At 39.0% G+C, this 13,608-nt stretch overlaps 1 protein-coding gene across 5 annotated transcripts in view; it reads left to right on the forward strand.

Annotated features, from left to right (window-relative positions):
• The window catches only part of Slc44a1 (solute carrier family 44 member 1), a 184,721-nt gene that overhangs the window by 116,849 nt on the left and 54,264 nt on the right, over positions 1-13,608 (forward strand). For 3 of the 5 annotated variants that reach the window (XM_042271186.2, XM_042271183.2, XM_076564211.1), the window contains exons 13-15: positions 1,855-1,992; positions 9,824-10,060; positions 12,190-12,270. In XM_042271186.2, coding sequence (XP_042127120.1) covers positions 1,855-1,992; positions 9,824-10,060; positions 12,190-12,270 — 456 coding nt within the window. Of the gene's footprint in view, positions 1-1,854; positions 1,993-9,823; positions 10,061-12,189; positions 12,603-13,608 lie in introns of those variants that run through there. The other 2 variants (XM_042271182.2, XM_076564212.1) reach the window with 2 other exon arrangements.

Raw genomic sequence — 13,608 nt, forward strand, 5'->3', positions numbered from 1 at the left:
CTGCATATATGTATGCCCAATGCCTGCAAAGGACAGAAGAGGGCACTAGATCCTCTGCAGCTGGATTTAATGGGCAGTTGTGAGCCACCCCTGGGTGCTGGGAAACGGACCTGGGTCCTTGGAAGAGTGCGTTGATATGGGAGGGTATTTTCTCCTGAAAATGCATTGTTAATAACTTTATCATGTCTCACAGTACAGGCAATTAGGGCTGAGGATGTGGCTCAGTGGTAGAGCATTTGCCCAACAAATACAAGCACTGGAAAAATAGAATAAATAACTGAAGGAAGTGAGACTTTTCTCTACATCCCATATCACTGAAGAGCTCTTCTGGTAAATTATTGAGCTAAATAATAGGCCAGGCACAGTAGTACATGCCTGTAATCCAAGCACTATGGAGGTGGAGGCAGGAGGATCAGGAGTTCAAATCCATGCTTGGCTGAATAGCAAGTTTGAGACCAGTCTAGACAACACGAACTCTAGTCTCAACAATAAAGTAAATAAATCAGTAAGAACACTAAGAAGGGCTAGGGCTGTAGATTAGATTAGATCTGCTTGGCACATTTGAGCTCTAGGCTTGGTTCACAGCACCCAGGTGAGAAGGAAAAACAGGAATTATAATATGTTAAAAGATGGGAAGCTATTAAAGCTTGAAATGGGTATTTTAGGCTATTGTTTCTAAAAGAGTGAGGAAGGAAGTCATATAAACTGTTACGGATCCTCAGTAGTACTGCAGAAGAGGCCAGCCAATTTTTTTTTCTGGAAAGAACCAGAAAGCATCTGGGCCTTAACGGCCATGTGGTCTTAGTGCTAAGTGCCTGTTTCTGCCAAATGAACAGGATGTTGTCCCAGTAAAACCTTATTTGCGAAGGCAGCCAGCAGACCAGGCATGGCCAGTGCCCTTAGGTGGTGCCTTGACCATCCCTGCTCTGGAATAAATGGCTAGATGAGTGTTTTTGTGAGTGCTTAGGGAGCCAGCAAGCACAGGGACCACTCTGTGTTCTTTGAGAGTAGGTCTGGCTGGAGCAGTGGCTTTCCATAGATTTCCAGCAGGGTTACTGTAACACAAGCCCAAAGGATGGTTTATTTTTACTTCACTGAGGCATTTTGCAGAATGTTTCAAAAGGAATTTTTGTACAAAATAGAAAAAAATGTGGAGCCCTGCAGTGAGGTAGTTAGTTAATTCTTTGGTTCCTGCTATCTTCTAAGTGATAACACAGGTAGGCAGATGGCCATGTAAGGAAGCAAGAAGTGAATGAAGGACGGAAGGAATTAATGAATGCTAATAGAAAAGCAAGGGTGTGATTTAAAAAAAAAATACTATATCTCTTAGTTTTTGAAATAAACATATTCAGGTAGTAAGTTATCCCAGTTTTTAGGATGGAAATCTGTGTCTCAGAGTCCTGCTGAATTGCTCAGAGTGCTGTGACTCCCCACTGTACTACAAGCAGCTCTGGAATGATCTGCGTTTTTAACCAACAAAGAAATGGTTAGCAGTGTACCCCTATCCTTCTAGTCACAAGTTTGAGACATCCAGGAAAGTTTAAATTATATGTGATTTTTGAAAGAGAGAAAGTTCATGGATGTCAGCACGTTTCTCTGTGTTAGTGTTTTTACAGGTCCAAACTAAGAGGACTGGAAAGGGGCTTTTTTTTAATCATAGCAGTTATACTCCATCCATCCATCCATCAGTCCATTTATGCCTCATATGTTCTGTGCCCAGTCTTACTTTCTACCTCATGAAAGCCGTGGGTTTGACAAGTCTTTTCACAAGCTGCATTGTAAATGTGCATGGTTTATGTCTCTTTCAAAAGCATATTTCTGGTGATTGATAAGACTCCTTCCCCCTTTGTCTAGAATGCATACACAGCCACAGCTATCAATAGCACCAACTTCTGCACCTCAGCAAAGGACGCCTTTGTCATTCTAGTGGAGAATGCTTTGCGAGTGGCCGCCATCAACACAGTGGGGGACTTCATGTTATTCCTAGGCAAGGTAAGACCAACTGCATTATCTGAGACAAATGTAATGTCTGAGTAAATGTATGAAATGTTGTTCTTTAATTAAAAAACTACCCGGCCTAGCACAAAACTAGAAGTCATTTACTATGTAGCAAACGTTAATAGCACCTTGAATATGCATTAGATACTTCTTAATTTACTTTATGTGTATTATGTTCATTTAATCTTCATAATAAATTTATGAGTTAAGCTCTATTATTCTCAGTTAACGGGAGAACTGACACAGCAGAGCTGATTGCCAGCCGGTCTCTCTGTATATATTGTGAACTATAACAAATTCAGAGGGATGGAGAGATAGAGGGCTCTGGGTAAAGGCACCTGCTGCACAAGTCTTGAGACCTGAATTTGATCCCTGGGGCCGACACCCATGTAAAGGCGTAAGAAAAGATCCACATACTTACTTATCTTCTAACCTCCATTTGTATGTCATGGCGTGGGTACTCCCTCCCTGTGATGATACATACGCACCATTTTCGCTCTATGTCTAATCAATCTATACATACATAGATACATTAATAGAAATATGACTCTATGTATAGATACATACATATGTGGATAGATATATACATAGAGAGAGATGGAGAGATAGAGAGATGGGGATGTTTTCTCCATCATGTAGTCTTGGCTCTCAGGAACTTACCTTGTAGGTTAGGCTGACCTTGAACTCACAGAGACCCACTCACCTCTGCTAGAATTAAAGGTGTGTGGTTTTGTTTTTAAGAAATCAGGAGAGCTGTAGCTCAGTAAAATACTTGCTAGCACATGCAGAGCTACAGGTTCAATCCTCAGAACCACACATACAAAAAAAGAAATTAGGAAACAGTCTGTGTAGTGACGAGGGTTGTCTTGACTGGTTCTTGTCAACTTGACACAAACCTAGACATATCTGTGAAGAGGGAATCTTAATTGAGAAGATGCCTCCATGAGATTGGCCTACAGGCAAGTCTATGGAAGCATTTTCTTGATTAATGACGGATGTGGGGAGACCCAGGCCCTGGGCAGGTGGTCCTGTGTTGTATAAAAAAGAAGGCTGAGCGAATCACGAGGGGCAAGCCAGTAAGCAGCACCCTCTGTGGCTTTAGTTCCTGTTTCCAGGTTCCTGCCCTGACTTCTTCGGTGGTAGACTGTTTCCTGAAAGTGCAAGATGAAATAAATGCCTTCCTTTTCATGTTGATTTTGGTCATAGCGATAGAAAAGTAGCTAAGGCAGGGGCAGGATTGCACCTGCAGTCTGGAGTCTGGCTCCCTGGATTTAAATCTCGCTGCTGTCTTCTGATGTTTGTGCAACTATTTGTACAACTGGGATAATAATAGGGACATATTTTTAGTGTTGTGAGGCTTAAACTGGTTAATGCATGCAGGGTATCTAGGACAGTGCTTGACACATTGTTAGTTTTTGGTGAATGTTAGCAGTTTGGGGTGAATGTTAGATGTTATTATATAAAAGTCCTTTTAAAATAGAGCTGTTAGGGAACAAGACCTACTTTCTTTAGAGCTGAGAAAAGAGTTTATTCCATGCTATCAAAATCTACCGAATCATAAATAGCATTATACTTAGATTTCATTGCACCTGTATTTAAAACCAGAAGTTATTTAGGAAATTGAAAAATGAGGAGAGAATTACACAGTTGCAGCATCCCTGGAATGTTCCTCATGTACCTCTGTCGCTCCAGTGAAGTCTCATAGACTTGTGTTCCTGTGGTGGGACAGTCTCAGCATGCGTACCTGTTGTTCTCACTCTTTCTTCCCCACAGTCTCGTCCACTTTCCTTATCTTGCCCTGTTGACCTTCGTAATTACACACTATGGTCAATGTCCCACTGAGCCCCACTCTTAAACACTGGGATGGAGCAGCCACTATGCCTTCAAAAGGTCTTTGAGAAGAAAAACAATTGTTTGGTCTAATGGAAGAATAGCTCTGTGCAGTTCAAAGTGTGTAGCGTCATAGGGAACTGTCATTTGGAAACAATTAAGGATAATTGCTTTGAATACCTGTAATTAAGTTTACATTGCAACAAATTTGCATGTGTCGTGTTTTTGTATGAGAGGACATTTTTATAGTAAAGGTGAAATACATTAGTGTTCTTTAAGAGCCAAGATCAGGATTTTACAGTGTTGACTGAATATGATACATGTTGATTCAGCAAGGACTTAGATTCTTCATTTTGATTATGCTACTTTTATTTACAAGTTTATAACTTACCCCTAGAGCTAAAATAGAATGCACACACACACACACACACACACACACACACACACACACACACACACACACACACACACACACACCCGGGGCTGGAGTTGGGAGGAAGCAGATGGACGAGGACAACTTATGCTAACTGGCAGTGCCTGATCGTCCCATGGAAGGTGACCTATTACTGCCATCATTTTATTTCATAGCAGAGGGAACTAAAGTGTAGAGGGATCATTAACTGGCCACATTTTGAGGACTAGAATGTGGCAAGGCTAGAGTTCATATTCAGGCCTGTCTGATCTAACCATGTACAATCATTAATACAAACACACCTGATAACAGTTCTAAATACAAAATAAATGTAGCTTTATTTATAATAGGAGCCCTGTGTAAACAATGTAATGCTAAGCAATTGAGCAATGGCTTGATTTAAAAGCCAGCCTAATAAACCATGATCTTATTGTAAGTTTTGAATATGATAAAGAAATGTATATTATGTAGTCAGTGAAAAGCCTGAGTAAAGCTGGTGGGCTGTCACAATAGTGTTTAAAAATTGTGTGTCAAGGACTTGGTGACAGGCATGTACTGAGCATGCAGAAGGCCCTAGGCATGATCTCCAGCACCACCGACCAGAACACTAACAACTAGAATGTGCATTCGAAGACTGAAAGCTGTTGTCTGAGAATGTTAGGAGTGGATAACCCACACACCTCCCCATTAGTTTCCCTAGTAAGACAATTCTCTTTCCATGCAGTGTGCATTCCTTCTATAAGGAAGAATGCATAGACAATGAAATGCAGTGGGTTTAAATTGGTTTTGTGGGGTTTGCTTTTAAAGTCCTAGTAATCTGACTGAAACGTTCTTTAAAGATCGTATCCTTTTGTTCACTCCACAAATATAGACTGCTTTCTTGCAATGTACTACAGACTGTCCTGGGTGCTGTCTGTGTGCCAACACAACTTAGGTGTTGGAGGAAAAAAGAAATCTGTATACTCTTTCCACTTGGTATTATAAGCATTTCTAGTTTCAGAAAAATTTTCTAAATATGGTTATACACTTGTATCATTTCCTGATCATTCCTCTGGTGTGTGTGTGTTTTTTAAACAGTTACACTATTCTCAAGTTTTTACGAATTAAGTTATATTACAATGACATTTCTTGCACAAATACTCCCATGTTTATTATTGCTGGCTTAGTTCAATGTTCAATCCTAGACACCTAGAAGTAGAATTGATTAGAGTTCTTAATGTGATTTACTAAATTAAAATTTTAATAACAACATAAGTGGAGGCTGGAGAGACAGTGTAGGGGTTAAGAGCATTTACTTATCTTGCACAGGACCCAGGTTCAATTCCCAGCAGCTACCAGTGGTTCACAAACATCTGTTAACTCCGGTTCTAGGGAGACTCCCTCTTCTGGTCTCTGTGGGTCAGGTACACATGTAGTACACATACATACATGTTGGCAAACACTCATATCTATAAAATTAAAATAAAATCTTTAATAACAACATCATTAAAAGTTACTTTTAAAACTATAAAATAAGCCAGGCGGTGGTGGCGCACACCATTAATCCCAGCACTCAGGAGTTAGAGACAAGTGGATCTCTCTCTCTCTTTCATATATATATATTTATATATTTTTCTATATATATTTATAGAGAGAAAGATACACATATATATGGTGCCTTTCATTTCATATATATACTTTTTCTGATCACAAATCCTTTAAAAAGAATTTTATTATAGTTAAATGGTTGCTGTTGTATAGAAGTAGTTTCTGAGGAAAGTAGCTTAAGTAGATGATTGTAAGCATTATGAAAGATGACCTCAAGGACTAACTATTGATAGATAGAGTAACTTGAATAAAACTTGAAGAAATTATACTGAGTGGGAAAAAATCTAATCTCAAAAGATTAGTACTCTATGTTCTCATTGATAAGTTGTTGAGAGGCAACATTGTAGAATTAGAGATTTCCATAATGCAGTGGATTTGTGGTCATCTGGTTAAAGATGGCAGAGGGAGTAATGAGGATACTATAGTATGGTCAAGTGAAGGACGTGGTGATGGTGGGTATGTTCTTTGTCTGGTTGTCTGGACTGTGTCAGCACCTGTATCTCTTGTGGTATTAAACTGTAATAGCATAAGATGATACCTCGGAGCTAGCTAAAGAGTACATGGACTCACTCTGAGTTATTCCTTATACTTGTATGCATCATTTCCTCAAATTTAAGATTCAATTTAAAAGTTTTAAAAGAAACAAAGTATAACATCACAGGTCCCCATACTATAGAGCCCCAGTGTTCTCTACATAACAGTGAGTTACATTTGGCAGAGGCAGTAGCCAAATCTATTAACTAGGTAAGTAGTCCTAGTTAATAGACTGTAACAGCCTATGATCATTAGCAAATGGTGTCCTAACAGTAATAGAGACTTGTAAGCTACAAGTCTGAGGTTTTTGTCTTAAAAAAAATTGATATTTGCCCCAATAAAGCTATGTCCCATTTTTTTTAAAAAAGGTGTTTTGATTTTTCCTGTGTGAAATTACTTTCCCTTTATTTTATAATACCTTTCTCCCATTGGTCATATCTTGTAGTTGACAGTTCATTTAAGGAAATGTTTTACTATAAATGCTATTTTATTGGCAAACAAAAGTCTCTCAAAATACAGTTTCCCAGGAGAAGGTTATGATAAGCGCAGGATTTAAATTTGGGTTAGGGAATGGGGGAAGGAAGGAACACTGGGCAGGCATTGCTTCAGATGTTTTCAGGATGCAGATTTTACCATCATGGAATGTTTGTACTGTTCTGATTCTTTCAAACGTTAAATGAACTTACTTGGGGCACAGAAGCCAAACACTAGCTGTCGCTCCCATTTATATCTTTCTGACTCTAAAACTAGCATTCTTTACTCCTGACTTCTCATGTTCCTGCCCAGTGCTTGAACTTCTTTCATTGTTTAAATATCTTATCCTCTGGAATTTAAGTCCAATCAGAAAATAAATAAATAAAAACTAGAGCATACTCATTTATTTATTTCTTCTGGGGATTGAACCTAGAGCTTTTTACATGCTATCCAAACAATCTACCACTAAGCTACTAGTATATCCAAGCCCTGCATTTACCTTCATTTATTAATGATATGTGTACATATTTTACTAACAAGTATTATGAGGAATATTTAAAAAAGAAATTTTAAGTGTGTGAAACATATAAAAAGAAGTTGAATGTTGTCTAAAGTGTGAGATGATTGGTGTGCAGTACTCAGGCATTGCTTCCTGAGATGGAGGCTGTGTACTTCATCAGTACCTGGGGTACTGTGTGTTTCTGGGCTTCATCTTCGACTCAATCAGTAGGCTCTTTGGAGCCAAAGCCCAGGAACCTGCATTCCTCACCTCTCTAAAGCTTGAGAACCATTAAGTCATCTCTGTTTGAATACATACATGACCCATCCACTCACTGTACTTTTCTGAGTGGCCCTACATGCAAGTACATGTTTTGTCTGTCTTCTGTGCTATTTAAGTTTGCCATTAAAATTTTTTAAAAAATACGTGATATTCTTTGGTTATATTTTGGTGTAATTCCCACATTTGTCTCTTGAGAGGAACTATCACTTGTTCTTGGAGTTATTTCTCACATGATGTAATAATATGCAGCTTTCCATCTTAACCTCTTTGTCTCAATATCTACTTTGAGCCATACTTTTCCTAGAATTAACCTTAACATTTCAAATATGACTTGTCTTTTAGGGGGATTGTAAGAGCACAATGAACCCCAACTTTCCCATAGAGTGTGTAGAATTTGAAGATAGTATAAGAAATAATTCATTCAAAAATTGAAACCACATGAGTAAAAGAAATAATACAGTTAACCATATATGGAAATCACTCAGAAAAGAAGCCACTATAAGAGATAATAAGTCTATGGCCATAAAAATAATGGGGTGTTGTTTTTTATTTTCTCTTTTCGGGGGCCCACCACCCAGCTCCCAAAGAAATCACTCACGGAGGCTTAGTCTTAATTACAAATGCCTTAGCTTGGCTTAGTTTCTAAACAGCTGTCCTTAACTAACTTACCCTGTCTACCTTTTGCCTTTGGGCTTTTCCTGTTCTCTTACTTCTGTAAATCTTACTTTTACTCCGTGGCTTGCTGTGTAGCTGAGTGGCTGGCCCCTTGATCTCTCTTTCCAGATTTCTCTCTATATGTATTCTCTCTGCTGCCAGCCCTGCCTATCCTTTCTCCTGCCTTGCTATTGGCCAGTTCTTTATTAGACCATCAGGTGTTTTAGACAGGCACAGTAGCACAGCTTCACAGAGTTAAACAAATGCAAACATAAACAAAAATAATACACCTTAAAATAATATTCCACAACAGTGGGGTCTTCTAAAACTCTGGAAGACCCAGGTTTGGTCCATGAAAGCATCTGAAAGTGACTGATTTATAGCTCAGTTAGTGTATCACATGCATTATGACTCACAGTTAGTATGAAAGCAAAGGAGAGATGCTTTGTTGTTGATAGTGAGGATGCTGTCTGTAGTACATTGCAAGAAAGCAGTCTGTATTTGTGGAGTGAATAAAAGGATACAGAGAGCCAGAAAAGAAAGTGTCTAAGATTCAGAATGTTAGTACCAAATACTTGCTGGGTTTTTACCTGTGAAGAATCATGGGGTTAGCATCATGTGGCATTATTTGAGTGGAGTCTATTCCTTATCTGTGACTTTGTACAGGTTGGCTGACATTTCCAAGAGTGTTCCCTAGTCTAAGAAATGGGGTTGATAATGCTTACCATCAAGTATTTATATCACTGGTAATCTGAAATACAAGGTGTTAAAAAAAACTACAAAAGACATGAAGCAAGGAAGCATCTAGGTGATTCTTCATAAAAAGCAATTTGATTATTTTTATTTTAGTGGACATGGGCAACTTTTGCTTCCCACATCGTCCAAACCTAAGCTTCATGGTAAATTACATTATAGTTACTATGTACTCCATATGAAATATGAAACACAGGACAAGTTTAAAGAATAGAGGTGATTGTTGCAATGTCATTTATATCTGAAAACAATATAAATCTCTAATAGTAAGAAAATGGTTAAATAAATTCTAAATCACTAAGAAGATGAAATTATACGATTAAGGAAGTATTTGCAAAGCATTTATAATGATATTCCAAATTGTAATGAAGTCTTTTATTGTTTTTGTATATAATATGATTTCATATATATATATTTCATATATGTAGGAGTACTTTAAAAAACCATATATCAATTCTAGTATCAACAATTTTATGAATGTAAATGAAATTTTTAAAAATATTTATGCATCTATCTTAAAATTTATTACCCACTTCTCAATGGGTGAGGTTTATCAGGAGCCATGGAAAACTAAGTTCCCTTTAATATGAACATGAATCATCTACTGTGTATTCTTAAATTGATTTGATGCCCATGAATGACTTCCTGTTGGGTCTATGTAGAGTGTACGTTGTGATTTGAGATGGAGCAGCCTTAGGCAGCAATCACTGATGAAGAGTTCTCTTTAAGTCTGCAGCGATGAAGACCTGTGGCTGGCGGTGGTGGGATACTAAGTGTGGTCTCTGCTCTCTCTGCTGCAGGTGCTGATAGTCTGCAGCACAGGTTTGGCTGGGATTATGCTGCTCAACTACCAGCAAGATTACACAGTATGGGTGCCGCCTCTGATCATCGTCTGCCTCTTTGCTTTCCTAGTCGCTCATTGCTTCCTGTCCATTTACGAAATGGTAGTGGATGTATTGTTCTTGTGTTTTGCCATTGATACAAAATACAATGATGGGAGCCCTGGCCGAGAATTCTATATGGATAAAGTGCTGATGGTAAGTACTTCAAATGCCCTCTATTGCTTGAGGGATAAAAATGGTACCAGTGTTTTCAAAACACACTGTGTGGTTAATTTCCAGAGTAATTCAGTATTTAAATTATAGAACTCAATCACAAGTGAGGTTTGTTTTGGAAAAAATTGGGGTAGGTCTTCCTGGGGCAGAAGAGACCATTTCAGATCCACCTCCTGGAACAGTACTCACTAATAGCTCTAAGCACTCACTGTTCCATCCAGTCTGCCCCTCTCTGCATTACACAGATTTGAATGGACTTTTAAAACATGTCTTCTAGCCACTGATCTGATCCAAGTGTCCTCTCCTGAAGTGTTCAAAACTCCTGTTTTCAGATCTTGATTGCCTTTATCCAGCAACCACTTATCCAAGCTATTACCATCAACCCTGGTTAAAACCCATCAGCCTGCATCTCACAGGCCAGATTGAAGGAATTTGTAGTGAATACAGGAAGCAGCCTATAATTGTCAAAGTATTTTGTACTGACTCTCCATAAGCATATTGCATCCAGATTTATCTGTGCAGCCCCTGAAGTTCCTCTGTATTAGAAATTCAGCTGAATTCTGAAACAATTAGAAAACCATATTCAAATGCTTTAAGGGACTGGAGAGTGATTCTGAGCACTTGCTGCTCAGGCAGAGGAACAGGTTATCATTTCCTAGCAAATGGAATGGCACCCATACAACGTTCTGTCATTTCAGTTCCAGGGGATCCCACACCCTCTTCTGGCTTCCTGCTGACTACACACCCATGGTGCACATATGTACAGGCACTCACCCATACACCTAAAATTTTTAAAAAAATTTAATAATTTAAGATTGCTTTAAATACAGTTTTATGATAGTTAAATGATAGCAAACTAAAGATACTTAAGACTAAATATGATACCTTGAAACAGCTATTTTATGGTAGTGTGAGGTATCCAATTAAATCTGAAGTAAATGTGTGACTATAAGACATACCCGTTTTCCTTCAGTAGTGAAAAATTGAAGGTAAGTGAACTGACCTGTTTGATACTGATTGTCCCCGACTGATAGCATCATCAACTACATGTTGGATGCTTTCATAAGTTCTAAGTGAATTCTGTCTGGCTGTTTTCATATGGAATTTCATCTGTGTTGCAGTCTCTTGTGACTAGAGCAGTTCAAGGGGAAATTTCTGTTGATCAAATTTTTTTTTTAAGGTAAACTCTCTGTAGCCCATGCTGACCTTGACTTGTGCTCTCCCTGTCCCAGTCTCCCTGGTGTTGGGATTGGAGGCGGGAGCCGCCGTGCCCTTTGTTTTCATCAGGAGGAATACTGAGGGTAGTAGGGAAGAAGTACTCTGCAGGCTTTGATAGAGCGATACAATTCCCCGGGGAATGTTCCTACTTTCCCAACTTCTGAGCACAGGTTCTGGTTGACGCTCTCCTTATCTCTGCTTTACGGAGTAATATCTAGAGCTGTAATTAGCAGGATACGGATGATAAGGAGGAGGAAATGGTAAGGCTAGATAGCTGTTTTCAAAGTAGCTTGACTGTGGATTGGTTTGGGTTTCAGGGGCGGGCAGGGTGCTGCTCTTTGAAGTATTTCATGCTTACTAGTCCTGCTTTCTAGGTCTTTGTTGTAAGTAGAGTCTGATGAGTGGGGTGTGGTGGTGCACATCTATAATCCCAGGCTGGTGCAGGAGAATTGTCATGAGTTTAAAGCCAGCCTGGGCCATACAGTGAGTAGCAGGCCTGCCAGGGCTACATAGTGAAACCCTGGCTAAAAATTTTAAATAAAAATATATATATATATATAACCAGAAGCTTTTGAAGCAAACTGTTTTTTGGTTCATTTTATCTTAATAAGGAAAACAAAACAGAAAAGATATTCTAAATGTGGGAAAAGCAATATCTTAAAACTGTTGGTTAGAACTAACATTATGTCTTGGAGCCATAGTGAGAATGTCAGAATGGGTGATGCAAGGAAGATTTTACATCTGCGAATTGCAATCCATTCTGACAAATTTAGTGATTCGCTTGTTCATTCAAAGTATTGTTTACCACAGTAAGGATGTACCGTTAAAATTCACCTACTGACCGAAATCTCAAACGGTCCCTGAACTAATGCCGTGTGGTCCATATCTTGCAGGAATTTGTGGAAAACAGTAGGAAAGCGATGAAAGAAGCCGGTAAGGGAGGCGTCGCGGATGCCAGAGAACTAAAGCCGATGGTAGGTGGAGATGAGGAGGTGGCCGTCCTCCACGAGTTTCCCTTTCACTTCTTCTCTCTCTCTGTCTTCACTGACTGCACGTCCTCTGGAGAAGCGTTCGTTATCTGTATCACGCAGGACATGCTGCTCTTTCTGTTTGTCTGCTTACCCATCACCTGGATGGCAGAACTCCTGTCCCAGCTGAGACTACCATCTGTAAAAGTGAGCTGAAAGGAACAGCGGCGTCTCTGCCGTGCTCAGAGGGCCGGGGTGCTCGCCTGCCTCCCAGTCAGAATGGTTTCTCTTGTTTTCTGGCTGTCCGGATTTAGTTTTCATCCCACTGGACATTTGGCGGTATGTTTGAAGCAGCAGTTCATTCTTACCATTTTAGAAGATAACCATGAAGGTTCCTTTCAGCTTGCTGAAGTTCATATTCCTCCTTTTGAAAAAAAAAAAATTGTTCTGTTTTCATTGCTGTCTTTACCTCTTTGCGGACTTTTTCTTCTGTTGCTCAGATTGTACTTTCTTTGCTGTTGTTGTTTCTGTTTGTTTTTTGTTTGGTTTGTTTTGTGTTATTTTCACCTGCAAACAAGGCGATTTCCATTGATACACACGTTCCACTTGGTAGGAAGAAGCTACTCTTCTCACACCTTAGCTGCAAAAGGAATTGTTTTCTCCAGTCAGTCACATATGATAGGTAGATTTAGATAGGTAGATGACTTATACTTAAGTAGGTAGATAGACAGATAGACAGACAGATAGAAGATTAATGTATATGTCTATGGATGGATACATGGATGATCTCATAGATCAACAGACAGGAAAATAGGCTTTTTATTTGGGGGAGAAAAGTGACTTAATCAGTTTCGCACCCCAAGTTGTTTCTTTTATAGATAGTCTCCTGTAGTGTAATGGTACATGTCTCAAACCTATACAAGTCTAATTAGAATGATGCTACCAATCCAATAGTGATATGAAGAAATGTCACTTATACTGCCTAGTTGTCCTCATTGTTTAGGAAATCAAGAATCCAAACCTAAAACTTTAAAGGGACATATATAAAAAATAACTGTAAAGAACTGGCTTTTGCCTCTCCCTCCTTTCTGGTGGTTGAAGCTTCCATTAAATCAATCTTCAGTAATAAGCATTTTAAGAAAGGTAGAAATATTTGATGTTGAAGACCAGCCAATTTGGCCATGGACTTGGCATGTATTTCCATCATGACTCTTAGTAAGTAGAAGATGAATTGTGGTAGACCAGAGTACAAGTATCCCTTCCCTACCAGAAACCCTAATTTATAGACACTAATCCTAAGAGACCTGCCGAAGTTACATAGCGTTCTGTTAGAAGCCACAGCCT

The sequence above is a fragment of the Peromyscus maniculatus genome, chromosome 2 (assembly GCF_049852395.1).
Source record: "Peromyscus maniculatus bairdii isolate BWxNUB_F1_BW_parent chromosome 2, HU_Pman_BW_mat_3.1, whole genome shotgun sequence".
Taxonomy (NCBI): domain Eukaryota; kingdom Metazoa; phylum Chordata; class Mammalia; order Rodentia; family Cricetidae; genus Peromyscus; species Peromyscus maniculatus.